The sequence below is a fragment of the Leptopilina heterotoma genome, unplaced genomic scaffold (genome assembly GCF_015476425.1).
Source record: "Leptopilina heterotoma isolate Lh14 unplaced genomic scaffold, ASM1547642v1 Lhet_47, whole genome shotgun sequence".
NCBI classification, from domain to species: Eukaryota; Metazoa; Arthropoda; class Insecta; order Hymenoptera; family Figitidae; genus Leptopilina; species Leptopilina heterotoma.
Window position 1 is genome coordinate 1,415,288 of NW_025111098.1, and position 15,426 is coordinate 1,430,713.

A 15,426-nucleotide genomic window follows, 5' to 3' on the forward strand; every position below is an offset into this window, starting at 1 on the left:
TATACAGATCGGAAAGTTGGTTGGTTTCAATGACGACAATCTGAAAATCACCTGAGTTCTATAGTAGAGACTGAGCCCTACACAATCCTGAAGAATACAGAATATTATTTCAATTTTTCAGTAGTAGCACCCTCACCCGAACGCTATCGGACAATCAAAATTTGGTAAAAAGTCATTAAAAATTTATTTCTTCCATATTTAAGAATTCTAATGATCTGAACATTACCTGAGTTCTAGTAGAGAGTAAGCCCTACACAATCCTAAAGAATATACTGTTTAAAGAACAGTAATTATTTATAAATAATATTATTAATAATAAAAACGTTTTAATTTCTAGAGTGAATGAGATGAAAACCTGAGTTAAGTGTTTTAAATACATTTTAATAATTAATTAATTTAACAGCTTAAATTACATTGAATTCAGATAAATTTAATTGAATATAAAATGTTTTATTTTGACATATCGCAGCTATATAGCTACGTGTGTGAACCGCCAAGAGTTAGAAGACATATAAGGCATCCGCAATGCTCGATAGTGCTATGCATTCATAAAGCATACTGTACAGAGAATAGAAAGGAAAAGAAGAGGTGTATAACGTAGGCTTGTATATGCGATTACATTTTACTTGTAGCGACCTGTCCTTCCTTCAGCACTCAGTACAATGTAGTGCTTCATGATTACATTAACGCCATTTACAATTTTATAATTATCTAAAAAAAAATCTGTTCTGTTTATGGTCATTAATAATATTTATTTATACTTACGAAATTTTTGTATATGAACGTCATTTAACGCTGCAGTGTCTTCTTTTTCTGTGATGAAAATGATCAGGTACACAAAAAAGAAAGAATTTTTGAATTAGCGAATTTTCAAATAACAACTTTAATTTATTCATTCACTGAAAATTGTATAAAAGTCTTATATCTTAGAAATGTTTAATTTAATGTGACAATAAATTGAAAAGTATAATATTGTCTTTAATTTTATCAAAATTTTTATTTTTATAAAGTGAATAATTGTATTTCTTTATAGAAACAGAAAAATTTATTTAGAAACTACGTTTTATATTAATAGATTACGTGTTTATTAATTTATTACGTGTTGTTTAGATTAATCATTTTGTTTTACAATTAAAAAAAATTTTATCAAAGTATTTAATATTCTTTGTTCGATCGTTAATGTATTAATTTATTCATATTATATAAATTTTTATAATTCATAATAAAAGTTGTAATAACATTTAGGATTTAATTCATTAGAAGAAAATATTCTAATTATAAGATCCTTAAAAATATAATTTCAATATTATAAATATTATAACAAACAATATTCTTCAAAAACTTCCATTAAGAAAAAATTTATTTTTGTCATTCAGACTAAACCATTGTCCTATCAAATGAATGAACTAGGATTTTTTTTTAATTATTTCATTGCAAACTGTTTACACCCAAAAATTATATTTTTTATCGATCATTATTGTTTACATTTAATTCCTTTGTCTTTTAATAAGATCATTGACCTTCACTATCTTTGTAATTCAAATTTTAATTTAGAGTGGGTTCTGCAATAATTGTAATGATACTATACTTAATTTTTAAAGTTTTAATTATGAAATTTAGAAATTTCTTTAATTTGGTATTAATTTGATAACATTGCGATTGAGAAAATTTTAAAATGTAATATTCCACAAACATTTTATAAATTACAGTTTTATTTACGCTTGTGTGAAAATGATCATCTTGAAAGTAATTAAGGCTAGCTGCAAAGATATTTATTTATTTATCATACTTGGAGCTGGGAAGGGTTTCCGGTTAGAGGAGCGTTCATTATGGAAATAATTTCCTAATGGCTTTTTACTTATATAGTACTGTACTTTTAAAGTGGCAATACAGTTCTAATGCATCAAAAAAGTTAAAATATTTAAAATAAAGAAAATACCAACATTTAATTATTGGAAGTGTGTATCATACAATTAGTATTCATAAAGTAACTTGAGCGATACAAACAAGAATCTGGTAAAGAATGAAAGAGCTCTAAACACAATATTAAATAGAAATATACAACAAAATACAATTTTCATCATAATTTCGACATACAAAGATTCACAACATATAGAAACAAAAAAATAAGAATTAAATAAAATCCATAACAAACTAAAAAGTTCTCCTTCTCAACTGACAAAGCAAGTGTATTAATTTTATCACATTTTATGATATTCTATCAAACAATTATATTAAAAATTTTAAATTATAATTTACTTAAATAAATAACCTGCTTTTTTTCCTTTTGCAGATTAACTATATAATGTCAACAGTAAACCACAGAAAAATATCTACCGAATTATTTATTGAAAAATAACAATTTTTTAAAATACTACAAAATCTAAGAAAAAATCCCTTTTGAAAATTACGTTCCAACAGAATAAACAAGAGGTTAAATAAATTTCAAATTAAATCCATGAGTAGTATCACGTTGTTTGATAAAAGTAGCAGAATGAAAAAGAAAACAACCAACTCAATGTTAGCAAATCTAAAGGATTTACAGGAATTAAGTAAGGAAACTTCTGGACCCAGCACAAAGATGTTGAAAAATAAACAAATTACCGAGAAACAATCAAGTCTTCAAGGAAACATGTTACCAAAAAGTACAGTTTTAACATCTACTTCTTCAAAAATTCGATCAGAAGTTTCGAAAATTCAACAGATTTTTCAAGCTGCAAAAAGAAGTCAAGAAACAGTGAATAAACCGAAAAAGTCTGTTATATCAAAGAAAGAAGTACCATTGGATAATAAAAAAACAAATTATGTAAAAAAATTTATAGACAATCCTTTAGTGCCTCAAAAAACTTTAAACAATTCTAAGAATCTTGTAGTAAATGACCTCATGAATGGAAAAATATATTCGAAACTTAAACCTAATACTTCCAAAGATTTCCCAAAAAATGATGTAGATTGTAATGACGAAATCCTGAAGACTCGTGAAAATATTGATGCCAATCGTCCTCAACTACCATTGAGAAAAAAAAGATCTTTAAACTATAAATCAGACAAGGAAAGTGTTTATACGATTAAAGAGTCAAAAATTCCATCAATAAATAAAAATGTATCTGTAAATATTGAAAATAAGAATAGTCAAAAGAAATCAGTGGACGATACATTTTTAAGGACAACTGAAGATGAGGAAAAACGATATAGAAGTTATGATCAAACTGAATCGAATATTCTAAAAAGCTTAATAGAAGAATCTGAGCAACAAATAAATAACATAAAATCAGATAAAAAGAAATTGGAACAGAACTGGCGGGGAGTTGTTCAAGAATTACCATCGAGGAATATTGGATTGTGTTCTAGCAACAAACAAGAAAAAAAGGGTGAGTTACTAATTATATAATTATTTTAATACTCGTTTATAAACATTTAATATTTTTAAGAACAAAAAACTTTCAAAAAAAAAAAAAACTTTCAAATATACTTTTTATAATTTTATTAAAACGTTTTGCTGTATTATTTCTTTTATCAAAAAAATTTTTTTTAATTATTTAATGCTGATTGTCGATAATAGGCTTGCTTTCTTTTGACGTATTAGAGCAGTTTTCTTTCTTCACTCTTTTCAAGTGCAAGTTTAATGATATGAATGTTAGTCATGCATTCTGAAAGTTATATATATTCATCTACAAATTAAATTTGTAAATTTGACGTTTAGTCTTCGGCAAGTCATTGTCAAGAACACGTACAGTGTAGTGTTTAAAACTTTTCAATTCATTATCTTTCTATCTACCAATTGGAAAAAAAGCTTCAATATATTTCGTATTGAATTTTACTCATATTTAACATGGTGGCCTTATTTGTTGGTTTTATCTACTTTTATTTACAAATTTTTAGATTCGAAATACAAATGGCTTTAAATTTAGAAGATTATAAATTTTCAAAATTTTGTCTCTAATCAAGACTGACGTCTTTTAAAAATTTTATATATTTATATTATTAAAATTTCTACAATTGTTTAACAACAATTATTCATTACTTACACAAATATATTCTCATTTGAACATGATTCAATTATGTTTTAATTATTACAATTTTGAAATAACAGTTATGAATTAAGTAATATTTTAATTATAATGGAAGTTTTATTAAGTTATTACACTGAAGGAAAACACTTCAAAATTTTTTTAAACAATACAGACAGAGGTCGTAGAAAAATAACCTAACGAATAATTGCAGATAACAATATCGATTACAATATATAAAGGTAAATATAATTGATAATAAAAGGAAAATGAAATAAAAATGATTGTATTAAACATTAAAGAATATGTATGTGTTTATATCAGTAAAATTATAGGCCTGAAGTGAGAACGTCATTTATACTCCGATACGCAATATCAAAATACTTTAAAATTGAAATAGAATCTTTTACTTTTTTTACAAAAATTTTGGAACTTTCGTTTATACGGCTAGTGGTCCAAATAAAAAATTTTATTTGCATGCACAAACCTGCTGCAATAAATCCTCTTTAAGCTTTACAGATAAGAAAATGGACACATCGGTTTTTCGAGGTCAAAAGTATTTATAATTTTATATTTTTTAGCTGAATCGATTAAATATAATTACAAGAACTTTAACACTTTAGAGACAAATTATTTACATGACAGAGAGAGTTAAAAGTATAATAATTAAAATACTCTCTTATTTTTAAAATCTAAATCACTGCATTCATTTCAGACATTAACTACTGGAATAAAAGTGTCAGTAGTAAGTGGAAAAAACTAGGAAGACGTAATTCAGTGCAAGACCCGTCAGAGAAGAAGGAATCATCTATTTTTCCAATTTGGAGCTCTTTTGAAAACGTTTACACTACGAGATCGACTCCTGTTAGTCGTGAAGCATCTCCTGTACCCAAGTCCTTGAAAAATGAATTTATTCCAAAGAAATCTATACAAAGTCGATCTTTAAGATTACCAGGTAACATTTAAAATGTTGAAATCAAAAACTTAAAATCTTCTGTCATGCACTTATGAAATAAAACACTTTATTATAAGGTACAACGAAGGGTATAGCAGATATTCATCATGCACTTCGCAGTAAGTTTAACAAGTTAAACGCTGAGATACGAAACCGGAAATCATTAGATTCGTCCAATATCTTTGTGTGCAAAGAGAATGCTTCCAGTTTTTATGTTCCATATCCAAGTTCAACATCAACAACTGATAATCTTATTACTAAAAACGTAAAACCTTTAACAACAAATCCATTACAGTCATTTACAATTCTTGAAAATGTTGAACCTGATAATGAAAACGATGATATAAGAACACCGAAAAGCGAAATTATATTACCACCTCGAAATTCTTATACCAACAAAGATACTTTAAAGGATAAGGTAAATAATAACTGCGGTAAAGTAAACTACTTGTTATTAAAAACTTGACTTTATAGAAAATATTCTATTCTAGGTGACGAGTACAATAAGTTCTAGAAAATTACCTAAATATTTTGAATTACCAAAAAATGATACGCATTATTATTCTCCATTTTCAACTAATGAATCAATTTTAACTCAACATAATGTAAAAAGTCAAGAGGAAAGTAAAGTTAAGAACTACCATGATAATTTTTATTTATTTAATAATGAAAGGTAAGAAAATATTTTTAATCTTTTGAATGAAAATAATAATTAAATAATTAATTGACTATATGAGGTAGGCTAACATTTGACCAACGGGTTAAATTTAAACGTAATGAAAAAACGTTCAACCTGTCAACCGCGCTTTTTTTTATAATGAGTCCTGAGTGAACTATACTTATTACATCATAATTTTTAGTTATCCACACGGGCGATAAAACAAAACACCAAATTATCCATAATTATCATACCTTACTATATAGGTCTCTTGCTTCTCATATTCTTGATATTCTAGAATCAATCTAATGGACATTGCGTTCAAGTTATAATTATACAAATTGAAAAATTGTTTTTTAGTCTACAAACTTTCTTATGAATTCCAGAACTGATTTTACTTCAAAAAGCGAAGAGAAAAACAGTTGCATATTAAAATTTAATTCTGAATGCCAATGCAAACGACAGGATAGTCTCTTGCTTCCAATTAGCCATGGTGATCAAAACAGTTGCTGTTTGAATACGTTTGGAATGTATAATGAAAAATTTAAAAAAATTTACCTACCACGGATTACTTCTAACAAAAGAAAAACGCATTACAGAATAGACGATCAAATGACCAATCGTCCCTTCAGAACAGATACTGCCAACTCAAAAAACATTCTATATAACATAGAATGTAATTCTTCGAGTTTGACAAGTGATAAAAGCATGAAAAGGCCGACGCGTACATTAAACAGTCGAAGTGTTACGAATTTAACTGTATCTTCTGATAGTAAATATAAAAGAAGCCAGGTTAGTTAGAATTATACCTGATTTACCCTGATTAATAGTTATACTTTTTAAAAACTAAGAGACTGTTTTATAATGAATCACTTTGAAATATGTTTTCTAAATTAAACTATAGTACAATATTGAAATCTATTATTAAATTCAGAATGAAGATGACAGAATAAACAATGAAGAAACTGACGTTTATGAGTGCTCAGATGCTGAGGAATCAACTTTTTGCACTCTTCCAAGGCCACGTAAAGGAGGAGCATATTATACAATTATGACAGTCAAATTCTTGAAAGGCCCTGGGAATAAAGGGTTAGGATTTAGCATTGTTGGTGGCACCGACAGTCCACGTGGAAGCATTGGAATTTATGTTAAAACTATTTTTTCTAATGGACAAGCAGCAGACATGGGAACTGTTAAAGAAGGTAGTATTGACGATCTAGATTCAAGCAACGAATTGAAATACAATGAACTATGTCTGTTTCTTCCATCAAGGTTCTCGGTTATTATCAACTAATTTTTTATAATTTTATTTCAGGAGATGAAATTTTATCTTTAAATTCAAAGCCATTGTATGGAATGACACACGCTGAAGCCATCGCAGAGTTTAAAAATATTAAATCTGGTATTATCACTCTCCTAATTGGCCGTCGAGTATCAAAAAAGAAAAGAGACAGTTTTTAACTTTACTGATCATTTTTAATCATTAGAAAAAAGTTTTCTTTCTAAAGTACATGTTCTCACTTCTGTCTTAATTTAAAGTAGTAGAATTTTAAAAATATAGTTTTATATTTAAAGAAATCTGATAAAATTATAGATAAGTGATCAAAGAGAATAATATAAAAGTAAATAATTATGAATTTAAAAAAGTTTAATGAATCCTAATTGTTTTTCACTGGAAATCTATGAAATAAAATAAATTGATACAGATACTAAATACGTATTATAATTTCTGATATAAATGTCCTACGCTTTTAACTTTTCCGTGTTAACTTGCAGAAAGTTATCTACAGGATTCCTACAGAAATCCGAATTTAAAATTCCATATACCTTTTCCATGATTTCCAGGTCAAATTTTTATGAAATTCCAGTGGAATTTTAAATCTAATTTCACTATTTTTGGGCTCTTTAAAAACACTTTACTTATTTAATAGTCTCCACCCTTTGGTAAAAATTCTAAAATTATCAAAATTTATCAAAAATTCGAAAAACTGTTTTTTTTAAATTCAACATTTTTTCCTCCCTTTTATGGAATTTAGCTTTATTATTTTTGGGCTCTTGAAAAATACTTTACTTATTTAATAGTCTCGACTCTTTGGTAAAAAATCTAAAATTATCGAAAATTATCAAAAATTCAAAAATTCGAATTTCTTAAAATTCAACATTTTTTCCTCTTTTTTATGCCATTTAGCTTTTTTATTATTTGAATTTTTATTCAAGAAAAAAATGGAAAACAGGAAAAATTTAGAAACTTTTAAAAATTCCAGTTCTTTTCCATGATTTCCAGAAGCCTTCTAAAAATTCCATACCATTTCCATGATTTTCATGATTTCCAGATTTTTTAGGAACCCTGTTAATCTAAGAAACTTTTCTGAAAACAAGTAGAGAAAAGTTAGTGAAATATTAAATTGTTAGTTTTAGATAATTTTGCTTGGTTATCTTCTTTAAAACAATCTCTGGTAAGTATCTTTAAGCATTAGAAGGTAGTTATATAGTTATTTAATTATTATTTATTTTATGTTCACTTATAAACTTATTTAATATTTCAGTTTATAGCCGTAAAGATAGTATTTCTAAATTAAAAAAAATAAAAAATATTTCTCTCTGTTTAATTTATTTATTATTCGAACTGATGTTTATTTATTCCTCAATATCAATATTTTCGAAGAAAATTTTGAAAGTAAATTTGGAGGGACTGGGGATAAAACCCGGGTTTGCAACGCAGAAAGAAACAACCTAACCATGGGTAGAGAAGGATGTTTCTGGTCCTCTTAAAGTATAAGTGATTTCATTGGTTGGAGTCACTAATGGCGAGCTAATTTTAAAAAGGATTGTTCACAAGATATTTAAATTTTCTCTTTATAATAAAAGTTTGTGCAAATAATTTTTTGAAAATTCTAAATATGCAATAAATTATTCAAATTAATGTCAATTAATTTATTAAATAAAAAATAATATAGACTAATTAATTAAAAAAAATTTTATTTTTTCATTAAATTATTGAGGCGAAAGTTGACTATAAACATTGCGTGAAAGTTTAAAATTCCATAAATATGAAAAGTAATGTTCAGTAAACTTCTACTTCCAACACATGGTTTCCATATTTTTTTCTGTGGTTTCATAATTTTTAGCTCAAATTATAATAAAAATTTAACATAGCATTAAGAAATTAAGACCTTTATTTGACATGGTGGACATAAATTAGTTTATTTTTCCAACTTTACGTACCTTAAGATTGTTTGAAGCTGCCAATTTTATTAACATTCATGAAAAATTCCCAGCGAACTTTTCTGGCAAATTTTTTAAAATCACATTTATTTCAATGACAATTGAAGAAACAGTTCATATATAGAATTTCTTGGAAAAAGTGCCTGATTCTCTAAAGTTTTTGTACTTTTTCCCTAAAAACCCTTAAATATTTTACAGGTCTTAAATATTTTCACAACGGGCTGATAAAGGACAAGAAATTCGGAATGGTTCAATAATTATAGTCATTTAATTAATAAAAATCGTAATTATAACAACTTAAATATTATAGGCAGACATTATTTGTTTATCTATCTGATCCTTTCGCTTCTAGCGTACAATACCAATTTCACTATTATTCAAGATGATTAATTATTATACAATTTCAATGTACATTCTATTACTTTAAGCACTAGATTAACTTAGACGTTTACTCAGTATGACATTTGTGCAGCGCGATGCAGAAATAATGAGAAACGCGATGAGAAATTCATGTCCAAGAAATATTGGGCTTTAATTCGAACAACACACAATTTTTATGAACGTTCGTTTTCCTCTGTTGAGCCCCACATATTTTGCAATTTTCGGCTCGATCGAGAGCCAGTTGCAGTCGAAAATAGTATTACATATAAATACTTTTGGTTGGCTAGGCAGGCAACTGTAATTTCTTGCCCTTAAGAACTTTGGTAATGTACAAATAGAAAAAGTCGCAATACAAAACTGTTTGTACGAGACCGGCAACAATTGCAATCAAATCGTAATAATCCTCTGCATAGTAACGATAAACCCAATTTAAAAGATAAAGCCCTCGGTAAGATCCTAGTGCGAAAAGATAATGGCTAGTAATGCTTTCAGCTTCTCCTGTCTTCGATACAAGGAACAATTGGGGTAGAATTGCCACAGACTCCAAGTAAATACTGAAGGTCCAGAGAACTTCCACAAAGGAGAAACTGTGATTTATTGCCAAAGCAAGGACTAGAGCTGGCAGCACCAGGAATTCAATTCTGTTACAAAAATAAGGCATTTTTTTAAATCTTTCAAATTATTACACTCACAGACTTAGCACACGACTGACTTTTTCCTAATTTTCATCAAAAATATTGACTTCTTTCTTATCCTGCTAATAAATTCAAATTTCTGCAAAGAATTCTATTATTCATCAAAGAATTTAAATATTTATAAAAATAATTGAATTCTTGTGAAGAATTTTAGAAAAAATTTTAAATATAATTGAATTCCTGAGAAATGTTTATTATTCATGAAAATAATTGCATTATTATGAAGATTTTTACAAAAAAAGGTTTTAAATAATTGAATTATGTTTGGAAATTTTATGACAATAATAAATACCAAAAATCATTAAATTGCGAAAAGTTTTAAAAAATAATTAAATTTTACAAAGAAATCTATTAAAATTTATGACAATAATTGAATGTCTGTGTGGTATTTTATTAAATTTTTTTTGAAAATAATTGAATTCCTAAAAAGCATTTTATTATTTATGAAAATAATTTAATTCTTGCGAACAATTTTATTAGAATTTTTTAAAATAATAGAATTTCCAAGAAAAAATGTATTACATACTTTAAAAAATAATTGAATTCTTGTGATGAATATTGTTATTTATGAAAACAATTGAATTTTGCAAAGAATTTTATTAAAATGCCTCAAAATAATTGAAATTTCGGGAATAATTTTGTTATTTATCGACATAATTGAATTCTTTTGAAGAATTACATTTCTTGAGCAATTCCTGTAAAATTATATTAAAAATAATTGAAATCCTACGATGAATTTTATTATTTATGAAAATAATTGAATAGTTGCTAAGAATTTTATTAAAATTTTCAAAAATAATTGAATTCCTGAGAAGAATTTTATTATTCATGAAAATAATTGAATTAATATGAAAAATGTAATTCAAATGTTTAAAAAAAATTGAATTTCTGGTACAAGTTTTGTTATTTTTGAAAATAATTGAATTCTTCATAAGAATTTTATAAACATTGTTTTAAATAATTGAATTCTTGTGCAGAACTTTATTTGTGAAAATAATTGAATTTTTCGATTAAATGATTTAAAATAGTATCAAAAATAATTAAAATTCTTCGGTGATAATTAATGAAAATAATAAAATTATTGTGAAGAATTGTATAAAAATTTTGATAAATAATTAATTTTTTAGAAATTTTTTTGAAAATGTTATTCTAAATTAATTGAATTCCTGTAAAAATTTTATTATTTATGAAAATAATTGAATTTTGGATGAATTTTATCAATCTTTTGTTAAATAATTGAATTTTTTTGCGAAATTTTATAAAAATACTAGATGTTTAAAATAATTGAATTTCGAATATTTTTTGAAAATAATTGAATCGTAATCTGACCGAAATTACAAGTAGTACACTATATAATTTTCTTTAAAATGTATAATAAATAAAAATTCATAAATAATTTTTTAACTATCCTAGAAAATAAATAAAAAATCAAATGTTTAAGGAAAATTATTTATTTTACGAATTCGGTTTCTTAATCAATTTAAAAACTACACGTATTATTTTATATCTGATTCTGAAAATTTCTTGATAAAATTTTCAACACCTTCCACATTATATATTTTAATTAGGTTTAAAAATAAACAAACAAAAAAACGCATACGTATAAGCCTTTTTCACAGTGTAGTCTGTAGTCTGATAAAAAAAATCATCAGATAAAAGAGTTAAAAGTTACTTTTTGTCATTTTTTTGACTTAATAATTATTAAAATTGTATAAATAAATGGCGGTTACTAGTAATTTTTTTATCAACATATAAAAAATTAATTTCTTTATGATTTGACTGCAAGAAAAGAACACAATCTTAAGCTTTTAAAACAGTAGTCTGAAATCTCTTTTATAGTAGTTTTGTTTATTTACTTTTTTCTGATAAAACACCATATTTATTAGTAAAAAATTTCAATTTTAACTTTATGAACTTTACATTTATGTAAATCTTGTTAGATTTCAGGCGTCGGATCGACTTTAAGGTGCGAAAAAAGTCGTTTTAGTCGATTCAAAATACAAAAAATGTCGAAAAGGTTGTTTATTATGTTCAGAGTTTTTATAAAAATATTACTTTATGTTTATCTGACTTTTCCCTGATTTCCATAAAAAATTTTAATTTTTTTCCTTATCCCAAAAGTAAATTAAATTTTAAGTTTTTATAAAATTTAATTGTTTTCAAATAATTTTTCAATATTCTTTAACATTTTTCTTTATAAACAACACGATACTTTTATAAATTGAAATACAGTTTTTTAAAACAAAATTCATTTCACTAATAAAAATTTTAATATATTTTTAAAAATTACAATTGTAATTCTTCTAAAATTCAATTAATATTTTCTAGAATTTTTAACTAAATTTATTCCCAAGTTTAATAATTTAAAAAAATATACATTTAAGTAATAATTTATTATGAAAAAATAAATTTTTTCTAGGTTTCAAATTCAAAGCCGCTTTTAGGTATTAATAAAAAACAAATAATTGTTTAGTATCTGACTCAAAGCCGTTTTTTACGCATTAAAATAAAACAAATAATAATTTAATACCCGAAATTGGTTTTATGTCCTAAAAGGTTTAGGAAAAATGTAAGACTCATTTTCAGGAATAGATTTCACTATAGTGATTTTTTATACTATGAAGATAGAAATAAGTAGAATTTTATACTAAAAAAGTTGTATTTTGTTGCAATATGTGTCTTAATATTTCTTCGAGTTTGAATTTTTTGAAAAACATATTTCTATTTTCGTAGATTTATCTATCTTTACATAATCTTCGAATGTTAATATTAAAAGCTTTTCTTAGTTGAAAAATTTTTAATTTTCTCTTCTAGTTTTGGTTAAAAGTCATACTTATTTTATAATTATATTTTAACGTATAGTTAAGAAAAATTATACATATTCGTATCATATATATCGAATTAAAGTTCAGAATCTTACGTTTATTTGTTTTAAATAAAAAAATAATTTAAATTATTATATCCGAAGCCTCGCTTTCTAGTTAATAACATATTATTATGAAACTTTTTAAACATATGTAATCAAAATACAAATATTTGTAGAGTTAAGCCAAAAATATTGCCGGATTAAAACAGAATTATATTTTTTTACGTTTTAAAAATTAGAAAAACCCGTTTTTTGATCATAACTTTTTAAAAATGTTAGGACAACTATAAATGTTTTTCTTTTACTTAATAGTATTTTTAAACGCTTCTTTTGACCCCTTATTGACCATTTTTCGTCCATGCTAGCCTGAGATATTAACTTTTTAAAAATCTTAAATTTCGAAAAATAATACTTTTTTGAAAATTTTGTTAAAAAATGTAGAACTAATTTTAAAAGTCGCATAACCAACTTGTAGAGCATTAAAAAACGCTTCGATTTATTTTAACCTAATCCGATCAAAAATTACAAAATTATTATTTTAAAAATCAAAAATTGTAAACGTTTCTTTAACTATTAAAATATTATAAACATCCTATAGATCATTTAAAAATGCATTGATTGGCCCAAGGTCTAAAATTTTTTTACTTATATTTGGTACATAAGCTTTCGTGTTTTGTTTTTAATTTTTCTAATCATTGTTTTAAAATATCTAACCCTCAAACTAAATTATTTTTTTTTTAGTTTTTTTTCAACTGTCGGAACAAATATATAAAGTGATACTGTTAGAAAAAATTGTCGACTTGAAAATAAGAGTTATTTTTGAAAATTCGCTTCTCGTTGACTCCAAAGTTAAAAAAAGATGACTGGAATTTTGTTTTAAAAAATTTTACCATCTTTCTTGTCTTTGAAGTTAAGGTGGCTACGTTAACGTTGCATTTTAAAATAATACTCTTTAATATATACGAATACAATTATTATAAAAATTTCAAACATCAATATTGATATAAAAAATCCCTCAAAAATGAAATTTCATTTAAAGATTTATAAATTTAAATTTATGAATTTAAAGATATGAATTAGCTTTATTGATGTAAAAAAAGATCTTTAGCTTTACAGTAGCGTCCATATGTTTTAGTTTAAATGACGTATTCAATATTTATTTAAAAATAAATTTAAAAAAAAATTTTCAACGAATCAAAAAGAATATTTTTTTTCCAATTATTTTATAGCACAAGATAAGAAAAAAATAAAATTAAAACAGAATTAAGCAATTCATTATCAACCAGGAAAGTTTTAACAAATAATTATTAATGTAACGACAGAATACAGATAAATAAAGAAAAATATGTTAGCAGATTTTTGAAACGTTTTACCAACAAAATTAATCAATTATCTTAGTATATAAATAAATAAATATAAAAACGTAAATTATGAAAAATTGTGCTTTACCTGAAGGTGTCGTGGTTATGATCGTATGTTGCTTTGAATTTTAAATAAATTAGAAAAACAGTAGCACCAGAAGCAGCAATAAATATTACTTTCATAAAAGTATTGTAAGCCGAAATGTATGTTGTTACCAGATCTAAGTACCGCGTTGTGTACACAATCGCAAATAGAATTTGCGATTTACCACTTATGCCTGAAAATTTTTAACAATTAGTCATTTGAATTATAAGAAAAATATACTTTACTTTATCTGTAAGAATAATAAATATTTAAATGTCTAAGAACACAAAAGGAATTATCATTTTTATGATGACGGCCGCTTTTTTATAAAATATAACACCTACCGGCACAACTCCTGGTTTTCCATATTTTAAGGAGAAGAACTATAATCGCAAGAAGGTGAGATAAATCACCCAAAAGGCGGAATATATTCATAGCTTCAAGTTTTTCACAGTACCGATTTGAAATTGAAAAGGCGAGAAAAAAGCCCTGCAAATACAAGTGCACAACCAACAAATATGACGTGGCTCCGATCAAAGCATAGAGTACAGGCAGGTAAAGCTATAGAAATAAATGACGTACACACATACAGATTCAAACTTCACATAGGAAAATTGAACTGTACATCTAAGGGTGCGTTTGTACCTCTGTCAGTAGAAAAAAGATTTTATTAAAGGTGTTTCTACAGTAGCATGCCAATGCATTTGTTTTTTTCTAATTCAAAGTAATTGCTCATTGTGCATATAGGTTTACTTTAAATCAGTAAAATTATTATATATTTATATTTAACTGTTCTATTTAACAGAAGGCTTTAATTGGTTTAACGTTTTCCGCCTTTATGTTTTAACGCTTTTACGCCTACATTGAACGGCACCTTAAGGTTGAGTCTAAGAGTGCTATTGTGGACTCAACCTAAAGGTGTCGTCCGTATTTTCTCTAAAATCATGATTTCAAAACTGTTGCCAATTGTGCCAAGGTTTCTCTCTCCTATAAGAAAGGCATAAGTTTGTCTCACTCTAAATTTTCCGCTTTTGGAAAAAGTAAGAAAATGCAGCGTGAGAAAACTTGTCTCTGTCATAGGAGAGAGAAAGACAAGAATGGTTTTTCCATTCCATGTAGAGTGAGACAAACTTATGCCTTATCACATAGGCCAAAGTAGAATGGAAACGTAACCGGAATCATAACCGCAA

General features: G+C 25.5%; 2 protein-coding genes across 2 annotated transcripts; one reads left to right on the top strand and one right to left on the bottom strand.

Moving 5' to 3' along the window:
* The first annotated feature begins 639 nt into the window (after positions 1 to 639).
* LOC122507397 lies at positions 640 to 7,337 on the top strand. The gene is made up of 8 exons (XM_043620081.1): positions 640 to 832; positions 2,294 to 3,371; positions 4,726 to 4,965; positions 5,043 to 5,383; positions 5,457 to 5,638; positions 6,010 to 6,415; positions 6,558 to 6,825; positions 6,939 to 7,337. Exons 2-8 carry the CDS (start codon positions 2,459 to 2,461, stop codon positions 7,082 to 7,084), a joined length of 2,496 nt encoding a protein of 831 aa, XP_043476016.1. The 5' UTR covers positions 640 to 832; positions 2,294 to 2,458; the 3' UTR covers positions 7,085 to 7,337.
* Positions 7,338 to 9,097: 1,760 nt separating this feature from the next.
* On the bottom strand, positions 9,098 to 14,802 carry LOC122507400 (ER lumen protein-retaining receptor). Its single transcript, XM_043620084.1, has 3 exons — positions 14,581 to 14,802; positions 14,240 to 14,429; positions 9,098 to 9,870 (listed from the first exon to the last, which is right to left on the bottom strand). The coding sequence occupies exons 1-3, from the start codon at positions 14,669 to 14,671 to the stop codon at positions 9,513 to 9,515; spliced, it is 639 nt and encodes a 212-aa protein (XP_043476019.1). The 5' UTR covers positions 14,672 to 14,802; the 3' UTR covers positions 9,098 to 9,512.
* Between the last annotated feature and the right edge of the window lie 624 nt (positions 14,803 to 15,426).

Excerpts from the sequence above, each read along its gene's own strand:
- LOC122507400 (XM_043620084.1), bottom strand. The coding sequence starts at position 14,671 with ATGAATATATTCCGCCTTTTGGGTGATTTATCTCACCTTCTTGCGATT. Across the intron at positions 14,430-14,580 it reads GAAAACCAGGAGTTGTGCCG|GCATAAGTGGTAAATCGCAA; the intron begins GTAGGTGTTATA and ends AAAAATTTTCAG. Across the intron at positions 9,871-14,239 it reads CATAACCACGACACCTTCAG|AATTGAATTCCTGGTGCTGC; the intron begins GTAAAGCACAAT and ends TTTTTGTAACAG.
- LOC122507397 (XM_043620081.1), top strand. The coding sequence starts at position 2,459 with ATGAGTAGTATCACGTTGTTTGATAAAAGTAGCAGAATGAAAAAGAAA. Across the intron at positions 5,384-5,456 it reads AAGATACTTTAAAGGATAAG|GTGACGAGTACAATAAGTTC; the intron begins GTAAATAATAAC and ends ATTCTATTCTAG. Across the intron at positions 5,639-6,009 it reads TATTTATTTAATAATGAAAG|AACTGATTTTACTTCAAAAA; the intron begins GTAAGAAAATAT and ends TATGAATTCCAG.